The following is a 19,466-nucleotide window of genomic DNA, read 5'->3' on the forward strand; positions in this document are numbered from 1 at the left end:
CATTTATTTTGCTCCGGTAGGAAAGAAGGATCAGCCCATTCGATATGAGGTAACACACTGAAATACACACATCCACGCATGCACACTAATACGCACCATCATCATTACACTGTGTAGTGTAGTGTCCACTGTGTAGTGTAGTGTCCACTGTGTAGTGGAGTGTACACTGTGTAGTGTAGTGTCCACTGTGTAGTGTAGTGTCCACTGTGTAGTGTAGTGTCCACTGTGTAGTGGAGTGTACACTGTGTAGTGTAGTGTACACTGTGTAGTGTAGTGTGTACTGTGGTTTGGGTTCCTGCCCTTTGGTTTGGGTTCCAGCCCCGTGGTTTGGGTTCCAGCCCCGTGGTTTGGGTTCCAGCCCCGTGGTTTGGGTTCCAGCCCTTTGGTTTGGGTTCCACCCCCATGGTTTGGGTTCCTGCCCTTTGGTTTGGGTTCCAGCCCCGTGGTTTGGGTTCCAGCCCCGTGGTTTGGGTTCCAGCCCCGTGGTTTGGGTTCCAGCCCCGTGGTTTGGGTTCCACCCCCGTGGTTTGGGTTCCAGCCCCGTGGTTTGGGTTCCAGCTCCATGGTTTGGGTTCCAGCCCCGTGGTTTGGGTTCCAGCCCCGTGGTTTGGGTTCCAGCCCCGTGGTTTTGGTTCTCAGTCCAGCGGTTTGGGTTCCAGCCCCGTGGTTTTGGTTCTCAGTCCAGCGGTTTGGGTTCCAGCCCCGTGGTTTGGGTTCCAGCCCTGTGGTTTGGGTTCCAGCCCCGTGGTTTGGGTTCCAGCCCCGTGGTTTGGGTTCCAGCCCCGTGGTTTGGGTTCCACCCCCGTGGTTTGGGTTCCAGCCCCGTGGTTTGGGTTCCAGCTCCATGGTTTGGGTTCCAGCCCTGTGGTTTGGGTTCCAGCCCCGTGGTTTGGGTTCCAGCCCCGTGGTTTGGGTTCTCAGTCCAGCGGTTTGGGTTCCAGCCCCGTGGTTTGGGTTCTCAGTCCAGCGGTTTGGGTTCCAGCCCTGTGGTTTGGGTTCCAGCCCCGTGGTTTTGGTTCCAGCCCCGTGGTTTGGGTTCTCAGTCCAGCGGTTCTTGTGCTTCCAGGGAACCCGGGAGGTGAGGGACTTCCTGAAGTTCCTGAAGAGGGAGTCCAGACGGCCGCTGGTGCTCAACGGAGTTCGGGAGGAGCTCTGACCGTCAGGACATGTTACCACGGCGACACGAACATCGGTTACCGTGGCCACACGAACACCAGGGCCGGTTGTTACGGCGAAGCTGCTGGACCAGAGTGCGGCGGTCCAAACGGGACGCTGGCGGTGTCCGACAGCCGCACCTTCACCGGCAGCTCAACGACATTTATAATCCTGAACAACTTAATCTGTGATGTTAACAAACCCCAAAGGGAGTCCTAACCCCTTAACCACACACTGAGGGACATGTCTGAACCCCTTAACCACACAGTGAGGGACACGTCCCCCTTAACCACACACTGAGGGACACGTCTGAACCCCTTAACCACACACTGAGGGACACGTCCCCCTTAACCACACACTGAGGGACATGTCTGAACCCCTTAAACACACACTGAGGGACATGTCTGAACCCCTTAACCACACAGTGAGGGACACGTCCCCCTTAACCACACACTGAGGGACATGTCTGAACCCCTTAAACACACACACTGAGGGACATGTCTGAACCCCTTAACCACACAGTGAGGGACACGTCCCCCTTAACCACACACTGAGGGACATGTCTGAACCCCTTAAACACACACTGAGGGACATGTCTGAACCCCTTAACCACACACTGAGGGACATGTCCCCTTAACCACACACTGAGGGACATGTCTGAACCCCTTAACCACACAGTGAGGGACATGTCCCCTTAACCACACACTGAGGGACATGTCTGAACCCCTTAACCACACAGTAAGGGACATGTCTGAACCCCTTAACCACACACTGAGGGACATGTCTGAACCCCTTAACCACACAGTGAGGGACATGTCTGAACCCCTTAACCACACAGTGAGGGACATGTCTGAACCCCTTAACCACACACTGAGGGACATGTCTGAACCCCTTAACCACACACTGAGGGACACGTCTGAACCCCTTAACCACACACTGAGGGACATGCCTCCCGTCTTTGTACTCCTCAGGGTTGTGATGTCACCATCTCCATCTCTGTACGTTGAACCTCCTGCCTCTGGTTGCCGTGGCGATTCTCCTCTGGACGCTCAGAGAGAGGTGATGGAGCGTCTCGAGCTCATCAGTGAACCGTTACAACGAGAGACAAACTCAATGTGCTTCACCTGAATTATTTCACAACTAGATTCCGTTGTTGTTTTATTTATCCTTTTTATTTGATGTTATTTAATGGTTGTCGCTCAGTAAAATATTTTTTTTCTAAATAATGGTTTGTATTAATTATGCGTAATTTATTTCTGCATTTATTTATATGATTGCAAACATTGTATGCACTTGTTTCAGATTGTGATTCGCATGAAATAAAGACTTTAATTATTTTATTCTCGTATAGTAAGTGAATACTTTGAGGTGCCAGCCATCACACACTCATCGCCTCCGGGTATAAGACAGAGAATGCCTGTCTGAAAGTGCATTTGTGAAGGGGCTACAAGTTAGTAGGCATGAGGCTTTCAGAATAAAGGCTCCGTCCCATCTGACTGGCTCTGCAACTGTGGGACGTGAACTAGCTAGCAAGGTATCAAGGTTTTGGGGGTGTCGATAGTAATGCTGCGTTCCAGTACACCCCCTTAGGCCGGACTTGAAAAGTCCGAAAAAACTCACATCCCCGACCTCAGCATACACAAGATAGCTGCTCGGCACATCAACACTAGTGGAAGCTGTGTTAATGGTACTGTTATGAGCAATTCTGTGTTATTTGTGTCTTATTAAATATCTTACCTATATTAATGTTCAACTTCCTTTCATGGAGATGTTGCTACAGTGTTTGTATTTTCAAAATGCTGCATAATGCGTTGTCAACTCGCTTCCAATGGCTAACCTTGCTAGATGTGGTAACGTTACTGCTGCCTATTCTAATTGGCATCTTGTTTGGTTTGTGTTTGACTGGTAAACAGAAGAAGGGGCCTGCCAGCATGTTTTATTTGTAAAATGTAACAGCTTTAGAATGTGATTTTATTGATAAAATTATTGAAATCACTATCGATCAGCATGGACTACAGATACGTCCAGGTCATTTTGAGCTCAAGAGTTTGTTGAAATGTTACACACTGTGCCTTTAACCCCATAACAATGGACTGCAGCATTGACTCAAGGCGATCGAATCATTTTTGTATTTCTTGATTTATGGGTTGTTACTGATATTAATGGGACTTTATTTTTGGATGAAATCAAATATTATGATGCGTCTGTACTCCAAGCAGCGAAGAATCATTCGGTTATATTCCTGCTGCGACACTTTTATACCGTTGACTGAGGAGCTTGTGCATAATTTTTCCTATTGGTGGAAGCCCCTGTCTGACAAGAAGCTTCTCGCATCCCATTGGTCCGTGAGTGCTTGTGTCCCGCCCCTCCACCGGTCGCTCCTTCTTCTCGTGCTCCTGGAACCTTCCACACCGCGCGCCCTGTCAAGATGTACGGCCAGCAGGTTTTAGTGCTCAGTAAGTGACTTCTCTTTTAATACTCACAATACGCAACGCTACTCGGTCGTTAATATAACACTACCGCTCAGTTGGGACTACAACCGGCCGTTCTGTTCCGTCCAATTCACGGTTTAGCCTCCTTAAGTCTGCTTACCGGTTAGCGTGAGACGCATGTGCTTCCTCCTGCTAGCAGAGGATGCTAAGCTACGCCCAGCTAGCCATCGTTTTGATTGAGGCTAGCCTGCTAAGCTACGCCCGGCTAGCCATCGTTATAGTTGAAGCTATAGCAGAGGATGCTAGGCTACGCCCAGCTAGCCATCGTTTTTGATTGAAGCTATCCTGCTATGCTACACCCGGCTAGCTATCCTCTTGTTTGGAGATTAATACCCAGCCTTACTGAACGGGGCGATAAAGTCTGAGCTCTAGGTTTTAAGAATTATGATCTGCCTTTCTGCTGTCATGTGGGGGTATATTTACAATCAGGGCGTTTAGCAGACGCTTTTATCCAAAGTGCCTTTATTTTAGAAGAAAGAAACGACCATATATGGTGGGTACACTAAGGATGTTCATAGAATCGCAAGCACTAACCATCACTAGGTAAACCCAAAGACAATCCATGGACTATCTCTGTTGTCTCCCCGTAGACAACAGACATAGCTAGGAGAAGATGCTTCACAATAAGTGCGACATACAATAATTGGGTACATTAAGTGCGAGGACGCACAACATGCAACAAGAGGGACGGGGTGACTATGCAGAATCTAGGTTGTTACGTTAATGTTCTGCATATATATTATATGCAAATAGTTTATTATTGAACTGTTCTTTTTTAGTTGCGCTGTGATGCCACATATTGTCCCTTGGAATTAAAATGTATTTATTATTATAACTTTTCTACTTCAGATCAGAACATCAAGAGGGAGTCTGGCAGGAAGGTGCAGACCGGCAACATCAATGCTGCTAAGGTGAGCCTACGCGTACATTAAACGACAAGAAGTGACCTTAGACCACGGACTGGTAACCAGGGCGATGAAGCCGGGAGCCAGACTGCAGCCTCATGGTTTAGTTGTCTTTGTAAGCAGCCCCGCCCTTCAGACCCCGGGCCAGCCAATCACAACCCTTTATTTCACATGGGTCAGGGTTGATATGATGGAGAGAAGAAGGCTGGCATGGATGTGTTCCATGTGTCGCCTGTTTAACGTTTTAGTGAATCTGTTCCTGACGTGTTAGTCAATTAGAGCGGTCCCAAACTATTAAACTAGCGATCATTTTTCGGTTAATCTACAATAGGTTTAGACGGCCTAGTGTCATTAATGTGCCTGTGCGCATGCTGTTTGTGTGTGTGTATATACGGTACTGAAACGCGTCTCCACGAATACTGTTGAATGATGGTAAAGCGCGCGGCACATGGAATACTTCTCCAGGAGTTATGCTGGTTCTCAGTGAACGACACTGAACGTAATACAACCTCTGTTGTCATCTTCAAGCCTAGCAGACAGAAAAATTGTCTTATTTGTTTAATATTCTATTCAGTGACACTGTGGTATAAATCACATGTCCGAGTTAAGCTAAACACTAAGTTGGTGCAGCTCTGTGTCAGATACCGAGCTTAAGGGTGTTCAAATGATCATTCATTGCTGTCGTACTCGTATGGTATACTAGCTGGATTTTGCATAATCTGCAAATAACCGATCACTAGACGGGGTTAGTGTGACTAATTCTCTGACTTTGAATAGCGTGGTCGTTTTTTTCTATTTGTTCCGTGCTAGTACTGCTGATCGCGTACTTCTGCTTGCTCCCGCAATAGTGGTTTGATTTCTTCTTCTTCGATTGGCTACGAGCTCTCTGCTGGACTGGCGTGTGGGACAAGAGTTAATCTAGTTGTTTGGGGCAAAGCATCGATGCAAATTATTATTGTTAACGAATTTTATGTTTTTGTTGATGTGTCGTCCCAGCCCTATAGTGAATGTGTTACTGTCATGTTAGTGATTGTGTTCCTGACGTGTTGACATGTTAGTGATTGTGTCCCTGACATGTTAGTGTTTGTGTTCCTGACGTGTTGACATGTTGGTGACTGTCCCTGACATGTTGGTGACTGTGTCCCTGACATGTTGGTGACTGTGTCCCTGACATGTTGGTGACTGTGTCCCTGACATGTTGGTGAATGTGTCCCTGACCTGTTAGTGAATGTCTGTATTCTTGCTGTGGACTTTGTATCGCGGTCCTCATGACTCTAATGCGTCTTGTCTTGTTCTCCAGACCATAGCCGATGTCATCCGGACCTGTCTGGGCCCGCGGGCCATGATGAAGGTAACTCCCACGACCCCCAGAAATATATGGACAATCACTTTACCGCTCAATAAGGAACCACCAATTTATTTGACAGAAATGCCTTCAGGTTGTACTGGCCGTGAATAAATTCACAGCCTGCTATAAAAATCAATTTGTCTTGGACAGTGTTATTGACTCTATGCCTAATGCCATCTAACCCTACCCCCTGACCCTACCCCCTGACCCTACCACCTTACCCTAACCCTACCACCTAACCCTACCACCTCACCTCAACACCATCACCTAACCCTACCACCTAACCCTACCACCATAACCTAACCCTACCACCTCACCCTACCATCTGCCCCTGACCCAGATGCTGCTGGACCCCATGGGAGGCATCGTCATGACCAACGACGGCAACGCCATCCTGAGAGAGGTGAGCCTTCAACTCATTGTTTAGCTTCTAATGCAGGGAAATGGCTTTGTGTGTTTGGAACATGAAATGTCCACTCTAAATCACCTCTGCTGAATAGCCTACCATGCTTTAAGTTGCAAAGATGTAGGCTATTAAACTGAGGTGTAGTAACAGAACTCAAGACGTAAATAAACTTAACATAGACTATAATGCAGCTTAAACTGACATAACATGGATTCTATATTACATGTTAAAATAGATTTAAAGGTGACCTATTGTACCACCAGGTGTCGGTGTGACATCACAAGTGGGTGTGTCCACCTAGATGTATGACGGATATTGCTGTTGTCCACTGGGTAGGCTGTTGACTGATCTAGGTAGACATGCCCACTTTTGATGTCAGAAGCAAGCATTTTTTCAAAAAGGCTTGTAACGGCTAATCACACTCGCACCTTGTGGTATATAATGTGTCAACTTTAACATGGGTATTCATTAGGGCTGGGTAAAGATATCGATTCATCAATGCATTGCAATTTATTTGTTCTCGATTAAATTTAGATTCAGAATTTTTTTTAAATCTATTATTTCCATTTAAAAAAAAAAAAAAAAGCATGCTCAGTCATTGTAATCTAGAAGCGAGTATGCCTAAATGTACATGCCCTTTAACATTTGTCCATGTTATGATTGTTACTTTCATGCTGCAAGTTTAGCTCAGGAACAATACTTTAAAATGGTGTATTCCCTTTTTTCTAGTTGAAGCACAATGAAATGGTTAATTCATTTTGAAACAGTTAATTCTAAATAATATTTAGGTACTTTGGTCATGTGCACGTCTATTGAATCAATATCGAATCAAGAACTAAAGAATTGAATTGTGAGGTACCTGGCAATACCCAGCCCTAGTAGTCATTGCTTGCACCCTAAAAAGCGCCTAAAAACGAGTCCTCGTTGAAATGGAGGTGTCTTTGACACGAGTTCTGTGGTGACGTCAAGGCTGGAGGCATGTGTTGTGCAGGCCCACCTGAGAAGGGAAGGGGATGCTTTATAACTGGTTTCAATGGTAACAGATCCAGGTGCAGCATCCCGCGGCCAAGTCCATGATCGAGATCAGCCGCACCCAGGACGAAGAGGTGGGGGACGGGACCACATCGGTCATCATCCTGGGTAATACCGAGCACACCACGAGACCACTGCTGCTGCTACTACTAACTGTACAAATACTGCTGCTGCTGCTGTTGGAATACCACTAACTATATTACCAGTGTTTCCCCCAGTAATGTATGTTTAAGGCGGCCCTCTTAACTAATGGTCCCGCCTTGACTATCAATGTATAAAAAACATTGGTAGTTGTGTAACAAATTACAAAACTCTCGTAGGGAAAGAAAACAAACTTCCATCGGGTACAAGAAATAAAGATAAATAATGCATCAGTAATACTGTTCACAACAATAGTCGTGCCATGAAGCTTTTTGAATGGCGATGAAACGGCGGCATCAGGTGATTGGGTATATATTATTGCGAACTGAAACCCTCACCGAAGACTGCAGGGCACAAGACACCCCCCCCACCCCCAAGACATTTTCTGGGGGAAACACTGATTACTACTGTTAATATACCACTAACTATATTACTACTGCTGCTTATCTATTACTGCTACATGTTGATGATGAGCTGATGATGATGATGGTGTGTGTTAATGATGGTGTGTGTTGATTATGGTAGGTGATGGTGTGTTTTGTTGATGGTTTGTGATGGTGTGTGTGTGGATGATGGTATGTGTTGATTATGGTTGGTGATGGTGTGTGTTGATGGTGTGTTGTTGATGATTTGTGATGGTGTGTGTTGTTGATGGTTTGTGATGGTGTGTGTTGATGTTGGTGTGTGTTGTTGATGGTTGGTGATGGTGTGTGTTGATGTTGGTGTGTGTTGATGTTGGTGTGTGTTGATGTTGGTGTGTGTTGATGATGGTTGGTGTTGGTGTGTGTTGTTGATGGTTTGTGATGGTGTGTGTTGATGTTGATGTGTGTTGTTGATGGATTGTGATGGTGTGTGTTGATGGTTTGTGATGGTGTGTGTTGATGTTGGTGTGTGTTGTTGATGGTGTGTGTTGTTGGTGTGTGTTGGTGATGGTGTGTGTTAGGGCTGTAACGATACGCGTATCAAACCGAAAATCGCGATACTCAAAGCCACGATCCTGTCTCGCGGTGTGAGAAGGCAGAAGTGCGATACGCCCTTTCTAACTCTGCGGTCAAATTGTCCGATTGAAATTTGCTAATAATTTGTCTAAATAATAGTCTGCTGACAGCGCCCCCTCCTATCGATGCCGTAAGTATGCGACTGCAATCCTCCGTGGCTACGGAGGATCGCATTTCTCCACAGCCGTCGAAGTGCTCATATGCGATATGAACGACATTTATCCAGAGGGGGCCTGTGTGTGATAGTGTTTTGTGTGATTTGACCGGCAGTTTGTCTGCTTATAGGTCGGAATGAAGCGGCCACCGATTATTGACAGGATGGGTACTTTATTCTACCGGACTCGTTCGCTTCTTCACTAGACACACGCGCTACCGCTCGCACTCCTCGCTCGTCCACTCACTCGCTGACGTCACTCACACACGCATACGCACATTGCCATTCTGGCGCACACACAATTATGCTACTCGTAACGCCTCGTTATTGCGACGTTCATGACATTCAGGTTTTTCTCTATCTATTGAAAGTTAGGCTATTAAACATGTTGCATTCTATACGGCCTGATTATGTCATTATTTAAGCTACATAGCCTAATAAGAAGTGCTAATAAGGATATTTGACTAAACCAACCAAACAGTTGAAAAAAGCATCCTCCCACACGTTATTTCTTTATTCATTTAGCTATACTTTAATAGTATTCTTTCTGTTCAAATCTGTTCAGTGTTCCAAATTATTTGTTATTAAATGTTGCATTAAGTTAATTGGTATATAAGTGTTTAAATAAAATGCTTTTTAAATTTCAAAAAATCGTGGGATGTATCGAACCGTGGGTCAAAAATCGTGATACAAACCGAATCGTGAGTTTGTATATCGTTACAGCCCTAGTGTGTGTTGATGTTGGTGTGTGTTGTTGATGTTGGTGTGTGTTGGTGATGGTGTGTGTTGATGCTGCTGTGTGTTGATGTTGGTGTGTGTTGATGATGAATGTGTGTTGCAGCTGGGGAGATGCTGTCGGTGGCTGAGCAGTTCCTGGAGCAGCAGATGCATCCCACAGTGATCATCGGAGCCTACCGCCACGCCCTGGAAGACATGCTGGAGGCCCTCCGAGAGATCAGGTACCCCGGGACTACTACTGGGATAAAGGGTTTTGAAGATGGGTTTGATAAAGGGGTTCAGGTGTGATAAAGGACTGTAACAGATAAAGAACACACTGATTTAGGACTGAAAAGCCTTGATAATGGGTTGGTAGTGACGGGGTCTCAGACTGTAGTGTACTGACGGAGGTGGTGAGGGTGTCTCAGTCTAGTGTACTGACGGAGGTGGTGAGGGTGTCTCAGTCTAGTGTACTGACGGAGGTGGTGAGGGTGTCTCAGACCGTAGTGTACTGACGGAGGTGGTGAGGGTGTCTCAGTCTAGTGTACTGACGGAGGTGGTGACGGTGTCTCAGTCTAGTGTACTGACGGAGGTGGTGAGGGTGTCTCAGTCTAGTGTACTGACGGAGGTGGTGACGGTGTCTCAGTCTAGTGTACTGACGGAGGTGGTGAGGGTGTCTCAGTCTAGTGTACTGACGGAGGTGGTGACGGTGTCTCAGACCGTAGTGTACTGACGGAGGTGGTGACGGTGTCTCAGACTGTAGTGTACTGACGGAGGTGGTGAGGGTGTCTCAGTCTAGTGTACTGACGGAGGTGGTGACGGTGTCTCAGACTGTAGTGTACTGACGGAGGTGGTGAGGGTGTCTCAGACCGTAGTGTACTGACGGAGGTGGTGACGGTGTCTCAGTCTAGTGTACTGACGGAGGTGGTGACGGTGTCTCAGACTGTAGTGTACTGACGGAGGTGGTGACGGTGTCTCAGACCGTAGTGTACTGACGGAGGTGGTGACGGTGTCTCAGTCTAGTGTACTGACGGAGGTGGTGACGGTGTCTCAGTCTAGTGTACTGACGGAGGTGGTGAGGGTCTCAGTCTAGTGTACTGACGGAGGTGGTGACGGTGTCTCAGACCGTAGTGTACTGACGGAGGTGGTGAGGGTGTCAGTCTAGTGTACTGACGGAGGTGGTGACGGTGTCTCAGTCTAGTGTACTGACGGAGGTGGTGAGGGTGTCTCAGTCTAGTGTACTGACGGAGGTGGTGAGGGTGTCTCAGTCTAGTGTACTGACGGAGGTGGTGAGGGTGTCTCAGACCGTAGTGTACTGACGGAGGTGGTGAGGGTGTCAGTCTAGTGTACTGACGGAGGTGGTGAGGGTGTCTCAGTCTAGTGTACTGACGGAGGTGGTGACGGTGTCTCAGTCTAGTGTACTGACGGAGGTGGTGAGGGTGTCAGTCTAGTGTACTGACGGAGGTGGTGACGGTGTCTCAGTCTAGTGTACTGACGGAGGTGGTGAGGGTGTCTCAGTCTAGTGTACTGACGGAGGTGGTGAGGGTGTCTCAGTCTAGTGTACTGACGGAGGTGGTGAGGGTGTCTCAGTGTAGTGTACTGACGGAGGTGGTGAGGGTGTCTCAGTCTAGTGTACTGACGGAGGTGGTGAGGGTGTCTCAGTCTAGTGTACTGACGGAGGTGGTGAGGGTGTCTCAGTCTAGTGTACTGACGGAGGTGGTGAGGGTGTCAGTCTAGTGTACTGACGGAGGTGGTGAGGGTGTCTCAGTCTAGTGTACTGACGGAGGTGGTGAGGGTGTCAGTCTAGTGTACTGACGGAGGTGGTGAGGGTGTCTCAGTCTAGTGTACTGACGGAGGTGGTGAGGGTGTCTCAGTCTAGTGTACTGACGGAGGTGGTGACGGTGTCAGTCTAGTGTACTGACGGAGGTGGTGAGGGTGTCAGTCTAGTGTACTGACGGAGGTGGTGAGGGTGTCTCAGTCTAGTGTACTGACGGAGGTGGTGAGGGTGTCTCAGTCTAGTGTACTGACGGAGGTGGTGACGGTGTCAGTCTAGTGTACTGACGGAGGTGGTGAGGGTGTCTCAGTCTAGTGTACTGACGGAGGTGGTGAGGGTGTCTCAGTCTAGTGTACTGACGGAGGTGGTGAGGGTGTCTCAGTCTAGTGTACTGACGGAGGTGGTGAGGGTGTCTCAGTCTAGTGTACTGACGGAGGTGGTGAGGGTGTCTCAGTCTAGTGTACTGACGGAGGTGGTGAGGGTGTCTCAGTCTAGTGTACTGACGGAGGTGGTGAGGGTGTCTCAGTCTAGTGTACTGACGGAGGTGGTGAGGGTGTCTCAGTCTAGTGTACTGACGGAGGTGGTGAGGGTGTCTCAGACCGTAGTGTACTGACGGAGGTGCTGACGGTGTCCCCCTCAGTGTCCCCGTAGACCTCACGGACCGCTCCGTCATGCTGAAGATCATCAACTCGGCCATCAACACCAAGGCCCTGAGCCGCTGGTCCGACATGGCCTGCAACATCGCCCTGGACGCCGTCAAGATCGTGGAGCTAGAGGAGAACGGCCGCAAGGAGATCGACATCAAGAAGTACGCCAAAGTGGAGAAGGTAAGGCCCCCCTGTAAGGCCCCCCTGTAAGGCCCCCCTGCGGAGCGACGACAATGTTTAAAAATGGAACTAATTATGTTTTTTGGAACTTTTTTCTTTGGAAGTGCAAGTTTCAATCTGGTTTTTACTGTAGCGGCCGCCAAGTTGGAGATGTGTTTACCTATTTCGACATTTAATCTTTGTTGTTGTTTAAATAAATTAGAAACTGCTGCTGTACTACCGCTACAGTAGGGGTTAGAGTTAGTAATTTGTCTCAGGTCATACTAACGTGCGGCGGCCCCACTGACGTGCGGCGGCCCCACTGACGTGCGGCGGTCCCACTGACGTGCGGCGGTCCCACTAACATGCGGTGTGTCTCAGGTTCCAGGGGGGATCATCGATGACTCCTGTGTGCTGAGAGGCGTGATGGTCAACAAAGACGTCACTCACCCCAGGATGAAGCGTCTCATCAAGAACCCCAGGATCATCCTCCTGGACTGTTCTCTGGAGTACAAGAAGGGGGAGAGCCAGGTACGGGCACCACTGGTACTGTGGTACAGGCACGACCTGGTACTGTGTACCATTATACTAGCACTACATGGTCAACGCACAGTTCTCTGGTACCAGCACTACATGGTACTGTGTACTCTGGTACCAGTACTACATGGTCAACGCACAGTTCTCTGGTACCAGCACTACATGGTACTGTGTACTCTGGTACCAGTACTACATGGTCAACACTAGGGATGGGGATCGAAACCCGGTTATATCAAGGACCCGGTTCCACTTTTTTCAAAACCCCGAAAATCATTAACGTTTGGGCTTATCGATACCACCGTCGTTCATTTATTAATATTTTTGTAACGTACCGTTGTGTCCCTGAAGTCGCGTCACGGCATTTAAATCAAATCAATCCAATCACTGCTGCGTGTCCACCAATGTTTTTGAATGGAATTGTAAGCAAACAGGTACTACAAGTAAAACAAGTGAAGTCAATTGTGAAATCGGTGTTGTAATCAGCAGCATACAAGCTAGTTATCTTACAAAGTAAATAAACTTTCAGATGTGCTGCGTGATAATGTGTTGAGGTTGGCTCAGTAAAACGACTGTTGGGTTGTCATGATGCGTTCAAATGTAACATAGAGAAACGGTAAATTGAGTTTTTGGTGAGAAACATTAGTAATACTGTGTAACTCATGTTTCTGTATTACTAATACAGTTGTATAGTGCTCTAATCATTTTAATTTATATGACTAAAACTACTGATGTCAATATTTATTAAGAATTACTATTTTTTTTTCCCAACAATTAATAGAATAGTATTGATGGTGGTATTGATAAAGACTCGGATCGTTAAGGAGTATCGAAAATGGTATAGATATCAATAAATATTAATGATCCCCATCCCTAGACAACGCACAGTTCTCTGGTACCAGTACTACATGGTACTGTGTACTCTGGTACCAGTACTACATGGTCAACGCACAGTTCTCTGGTAGCAGTACTACATGGTACTGTGTACTCTGGTACCAGTACTACATGGTCAACGCACAGTTCTCTGGTCCCAGTACTACATGGTAATAGTACTCTGGTACCAGTAAAACCTTTGGCTCCCTGCAGACTGACATCGAGATCAGCCGCGAGGAAGACTTCTCCCGGATCCTGCAGATGGAGGAAGAGTACATCCAGCAGATCTGTGGAGACATCGTCAGGATGAAACCCGACCTGGTTTTCACCGAGAAGGGCGTCTCCGGTACTGAAACAAATATTAATACATGTTAATGTATGCTATTGTAACCCGAAGGGCGTCTCTATCCCATTCCCCGTGTACAGCAATGCTACTGGGGCTGGGTCGCTGTGCAGAGTCGAGGTGACCTCTGTTATTAACTAGTTTGAACTAATTTGAACTGATCCATGTCCTCCCAGACCTGGCGCAGCACTACCTGGTGAAGGCCAACATCACGGCCATCCGCCGGGTCCGGAAGACGGACAACAACCGCATCGCCAGGTAGCTTCAGCCAACCTCCACCCACCGACTCGTACACCACCTGTAAACAGTGCCCTAAGGCAAACACCACCCGTTCACACGCCCCTACTGTATACACCACCCGTTCACACGCCCCTACTGTATACACCACCCGTACACACACCCCTACTGTGTACACCACCCGTTCACACGCCCCTACTGTGTACACCACCCGTACACACACCTCTACCGTGTACACCACCCGTACACACACCTCTACCGTATACACCACCCGTACACACGCCCCTACCGTATACACCACCCGTACACATGCCCCTTGCCTCCACCCACTGACGCATACATGCGCCCCCCCCCCCCCATACCTCCACCAACCAACTCGTACACCCCCTGACATGCGTCCCTGGCGCTTACACCACCGGTACTCGCGCCCGAGCCTCCACTCGCGCCCTAGCCTCCACCCGCTGACGGTCCGTCTCTTTCTCAGGGCGTGCGGGGCGCGCATCGCCAGCCGGACAGACGAGCTCCGCGAGGAGGACGTCGGGACGGGAGCCGGTCTCTTCGAGGTCAAGAAGATCGGAGACGAGTATTTCACCTTCGTCACCGAATGCAAAGACCCCAAGGCCTGCACCATCCTGCTGAGAGGGGCGAGCAAGGAGATCCTCGCGGTGAGGCGGCGTGCAGTGATCCCTTCAGGGAGTTCTGTCTGACGTTCAGTGATCCCTTCAGGGAGCTCTGTCTGTGACGTTCAGTGATCCCTTCAGGGAGCTCTGTCTGTGACGTTCAGTGATCCCTTCAGGGAGTTCTGTCTGATGTTCAGTGATCCCTTCAGGGAGTTCTGTCTGACGTTCAGTGATCCCTTCAGGGAGCTCTGTCTGACGTTCAGTGATCCCTTCAGGGAGCTCTGTGACGTTCAGTGATCCCTTCAGGGAGCTCTGTGACGTTCAGTGATCCCTTCAGGGAGCTCTGTCTGTGACGTTCAGTGATCCCTTCAGGGAGCTCTGTCTGTCTGAGGTTCAGTGATCCCTTCAGGGAGCTCTGTCTGACGTTCAGTGATCCCTTCAGGGAGCTCTGACGTTCAGTGATCCCTTCAGGGAGCTCTGTCTGAGGTTCAGTGATCCCTTCAGGGAGCTCTGTGACGTTCAGTGATCCCTTCAGGGAGCTCTGTGACGTTCAGTGATCCCTTCAGGGAGCTCTGTCTGTGACGTTCAGTGATCCCTTCAGGGAGCTCTGTCTGTCTGAGGTTCAGTGATCCCTTCAGGGAGCTCTGTCTGACGTTCAGTGATCCCTTCAGGGAGCTCTGACGTTCAGTGATCCCTTCAGGGAGCTCTGTCTGAGGTTCAGTGATCCCTTCAGGGAGCTCTGTCTGAGGTTCAGTGATCCCTTCAGGGAGCTCTGTCTGACGTGCAGGAGGCCATTGGAGGTTGAGGGTGGTGTATAATCTGAGGCTGGTGTACACTCTTGAGGGTGGTGTATAATCTGAGGCTGGTGTATACTCTTGAGGGTGGTGTATACTCTTGAGGGTGGTGTATACTCTTGAGGGTGGTGTATACTCTTGAGGGTGGTGTATACTCCTGTGGGTGGTGTATACTCTTGAGGGTGGTGTATACTCTTGAGGGTGGTGTATACTCTTGAGGGTGGTGTATACTCTGGGCGGTGTATACTCCTGTGGGTGGTGTGTAACCTGAGGGTGGTGTTTCCGTGCAGGAGGTGGAGAGGAACCTGCAGGACGCCATGCAGGTGTGCCGCAACGTGCTGCTGGACCCCTTCCTGCTGCCGGGGGGCGGCGCCGTGGAGATGGCGGTGTCCAAGCGCCTGACGGAGCGCTCCCGGGCGCTGACGGGCGTGGAGCAGTGGCCGTACCGCGCCGTGGCCACCGCCCTGGAGGTCCTCCCCAGGACCCTCATCCAGAACTGTGGCGCCTCCACCATCCGGGTCCTGACCTCCCTCCGGGTAAGCCGCCCTCCCCCACACCGTCGCCTCCCCCCCCCACCCCGTCGCCTCCCCCACCCCACCGTCGCCTCCCCCACCCCACCGTCGCCCCCCCCCACCCCGTCGCCTCCCCCCCCCACCCCGTCGCCTCCCCCCCCACCCCGTCGCCTGTGTGTAATGATTGTTGAGCTGACTACCCTCTCTGCGTTATGCATCACATGTTGATAGTCACGCAGAATAAACCATCAATAAATTCCGTCATCTTTATTTTGTGATGACGGAATCACGGTCCGTGTCTTTTGGGTCGGGGGTTGAGTGTGTCGGGGGTTGATGTCGAGTGTGACGGGGTTGATGTCGGGGTTGATGTTGAGTGTTTGTCTCCAGGCTAAACACACGGAGGAGAACAGCACCTCCTGGGGCGTGAACGGAGAGACCGGGACGCTGGCCGACATGTCTGCTCTGGGCATCGTGGAGCCGCTGGCCGTCAAGGCCCAGACCTACAAGACTGCTGTGGAGGTACTGACCCCAACCCTAGTACTGACCCCTACCCTATTACTGACCCCCAGCGTACCCTAAAGCCAGATGGCACTACTGACTGACCCAGTCTCCCTGTTGACGTGTGACTCACCTTTCTCTCTGAGGATAATGACTCCCCCCGTCTGAGGACGGCAGTGATCTAAAACCTTCCTGTCTCTCTCAGACTGCCATCCTGTTGCTGCGTATCGATGACATCGTCTCTGGCCACAAGAAGAAGGGTGACGATCAGAGTGGAGGACCAGGAGCTGAGTAGACCAGGAGCTGAGTAGACCAGGAGCTGAGTAGACCAGGAGCTGAGTAGTCCAGGAGTTGAGGAGGACCGTTCTGTCCAGCCGTTACTGATGAAACTCCTCTTTAACCCCGTTGTTAATGTTGTCCATTAAAGATGTTGAAACTAAGAAGCTCTCCTCTGCTCCTTCTTCTGCCCCCTGGTTAACGGTATCGTATGCAACCCGCAGTATCGTATGGTATACTCTGTATTGTATGGTATACTCTGTATCGTACGGTATACTCTATCGTACGGTATACTCTATCGTACGGTATACTCTGTATCGTACGCTCTCCGCGGTATCGTACGCTCTCCGCGGTATCGTACATTATACTCTGTATCGTACGGTATACTCTGTATCGTACGCTCCCCGCGGTATCGTACGGTATACTCTATCGTACGCTCTCCGCGGTATCGTACAGTATACTCGGTATCGTACGGTATACTCGGTATTGTACGCTCTCCGCGGTATCGTACGGTATACTCTGTATCGTACAGTATACTCTGTATCGTACGGTATACTCTGTATCGTACGGTATAATCTGTATCGTACGGTATACTCTATCGTACGCTCTCCGCGGTATCGTACGGTATACTCTGTATCGTACGCTATCAGATGCTGAGGATCCATTATTGGAGTCAGTGGGAGATTACATTTCTACCTTTAATAAATTGTATGTTTTTGCACCTTGTGCATTATCAGTTGGTAGTTTTAAAAGGCCATAGCGTAACATCTGCCGAATACCTGGGTCAATATTTGATGCCAGTAGACTCGGCTAAGAGATATAGTAGAGGTAGGTTTAGGAAAAATTTCAATGAACGTATAATTGACATTACAACCTAAAGTAGATATCTTGAGAACCCATTCTAACATTTTGACACACCTCTATTGAAATGTTAGGGTAAATATAAGGGAGGGTAATGGCGAGACTCAAATCTGCCGGCGATTTGGGTTTGCCCCGCAGAATGGTCTGGAGAAGAGCAATACATTTCTTTCTAGTTTCGGTAATTTTTTGCAGGAGCCAATCAAAAAGCTGGCTTTTCCCCTTGGTGCGCTATTGGCTCGTTAAACCAATGATGACAGGGAAGCGACAGCAAGCAGACGATTGCTTACAGTCATTTGAACTAGGCCCATTGATCACGCCTCTTTTGCTGAAGAAAATGACAGCAGCTTCCCCAGACCAACGTGCAATCTACGATTGAGCTTGGTCTGGCAATAGCCCAATAATCTGAATTGCACCCTATGGTGATTTAGACCTCAGTGAGTTAATATGGCGTTTGTATAGTTAACCTAATATGCTTAAACAATATTTACTTGTATTAAAAGTACCAGTGATTTCTAATGATACAAATATTTTGAGATGTAGCAAGGTTAAGTTAAAGGCCAAAGAACCCAAGTAAAATGCTTAGGTGCTTTTAATTTACTTTCATTTCATGTAATAAAATAAATGGTGCGACTGAGATTTCTTATTGTTGGCACTGCTTCATATAGTAGGTCTGGGCATCGCCACCAGGCTTTCAAGTGTCACTGAAACAGTTTGTTTTGAAGATGTGGCATTAATATGAATCGGACAGGGGAACGTGCATTGTGATGTACATTATTTCAGTCTGGTTTATTTAGACGACATGATTCAAGCTCACATCAGTATGTCTTTGGACCACACATATGTAGTGCTAACACCTGTTGAATGGTTTCTTCTCCACATAGTGGTCCACACAACACAATATAAAGTTTTAGTATAGGCTACGTGAACCTCCTAAGATGGGGCAATTTTATTGGATCTAATTGTGGAGTGTTTATGTGTTGTGTATATACAAAAACAATTATTCACCTCAGCATCTGTGTATACTGGGGAATAGCCCCCGAGACCGAAGATGGAGGGGCGGCCATTCCCCACTATTCACTTCGCTTTCGGCGAATAATTGTTAATTTTGATTTTAAGATAACTTGCCTCTTTGCCATTTCTGCCCAAGTCAAGACAGACCGAAGGTTTACCTGGGTAAATTAAAACCTGTAGGCTTGGCTTATTGACGAATCGGCCCATGTCCAAAATGAATTCTTATCGGTGTTTCGAGAGATGCTTCATGAAACACCTCCAGAACTCCTTTACCCTTTCTCGGAATAAACCACGTGTTGAACATTATCACTCTCAGAGTGATACTGAGCCCGTATCAAAGTTACCACAAAGAATTAAATTAGGCTAGTTTTTCTTAATCTGCTCAATTTCCATTCTGGCAAGGAATCGTACCTGGCACAGTGATGAGGGCGGTCCTTGGGATAGAAACTGGTATGTTGAGCATTTGCGGTCGTAAATGCTTACATCATAAAACCAAGAGGCATTGAAACCGGATTTTCTGAAAACTGGCCAAATGCCAGAGTTTGCCTAAAGTAGGCTATCAAGTATCAAGTACTTGTAGTTGTACTTGATACGCTGGTATTTACAATCAGTCCATTAAATAGACGGATGGACAGAGTTAAACATGTTCTAGGGTTACTTGTTTATAAGAATAAAGGGAATATTGAGGTTCAGTGGTTAACGGTATCGTACGCTGTCCCCGGTATCGCACGCTGTCCAGGGTATCGTACACTGTCCACGGTATTGTACGGTATACTCTGTGTCGTACACTTCTCGGTATCGTACGCTATCTACGGTAGCATACGTTATTCGCGGTATCGTGTGCTATCCAACGCTGAGGTACTATTATTGGAGTCTGGGACATTAGATTTCTACCTTAAATAAATTGTCTGGTTTTGCACCTTGTGCATTATCAGTTGATAGTTCTATAGTTCTATAGTTCTGTAAGGCCGTAGCGCAA

At 48.3% G+C, this 19,466-nt stretch overlaps 2 protein-coding genes across 2 annotated transcripts in view; both read left to right on the forward strand.

Moving 5' to 3' along the window:
* Positions 1-2,495, forward strand: part of pdia8 (protein disulfide isomerase family A, member 8) — a 10,017-nt gene extending 7,522 nt beyond the window's left edge. The window contains exons 12-13 of the mRNA XM_030346618.1: positions 1-49; positions 1,067-2,495. The exon at positions 1-49 is cut by the window's left edge and continues 9 nt beyond it. Coding sequence (XP_030202478.1) covers positions 1-49; positions 1,067-1,156 — 139 coding nt within the window. The 3' untranslated portion in view covers positions 1,157-2,495. The remainder of the gene's footprint in view (positions 50-1,066) is intronic.
* Positions 2,496-3,476: 981 nt separating this feature from the next.
* On the forward strand, positions 3,477-16,779 carry cct3 (chaperonin containing TCP1, subunit 3 (gamma)). The gene is made up of 14 exons (XM_030346606.1): positions 3,477-3,611; positions 4,497-4,558; positions 5,853-5,903; positions 6,241-6,303; positions 7,350-7,446; positions 9,473-9,590; positions 11,763-11,949; positions 12,310-12,459; positions 13,549-13,681; positions 13,855-13,936; positions 14,400-14,580; positions 15,620-15,865; positions 16,229-16,360; positions 16,545-16,779. Exons 1-14 carry the CDS (start codon positions 3,584-3,586, stop codon positions 16,632-16,634), a joined length of 1,620 nt encoding a protein of 539 aa, XP_030202466.1. The 5' UTR covers positions 3,477-3,583; the 3' UTR covers positions 16,635-16,779.
* Positions 16,780-19,466: the final 2,687 nt, after the last annotated feature.

This window comes from Gadus morhua, chromosome 22 (genome assembly GCF_902167405.1).
Source record: "Gadus morhua chromosome 22, gadMor3.0, whole genome shotgun sequence".
Lineage (NCBI taxonomy): Eukaryota > Metazoa > Chordata > Actinopteri > Gadiformes > Gadidae > Gadus > Gadus morhua.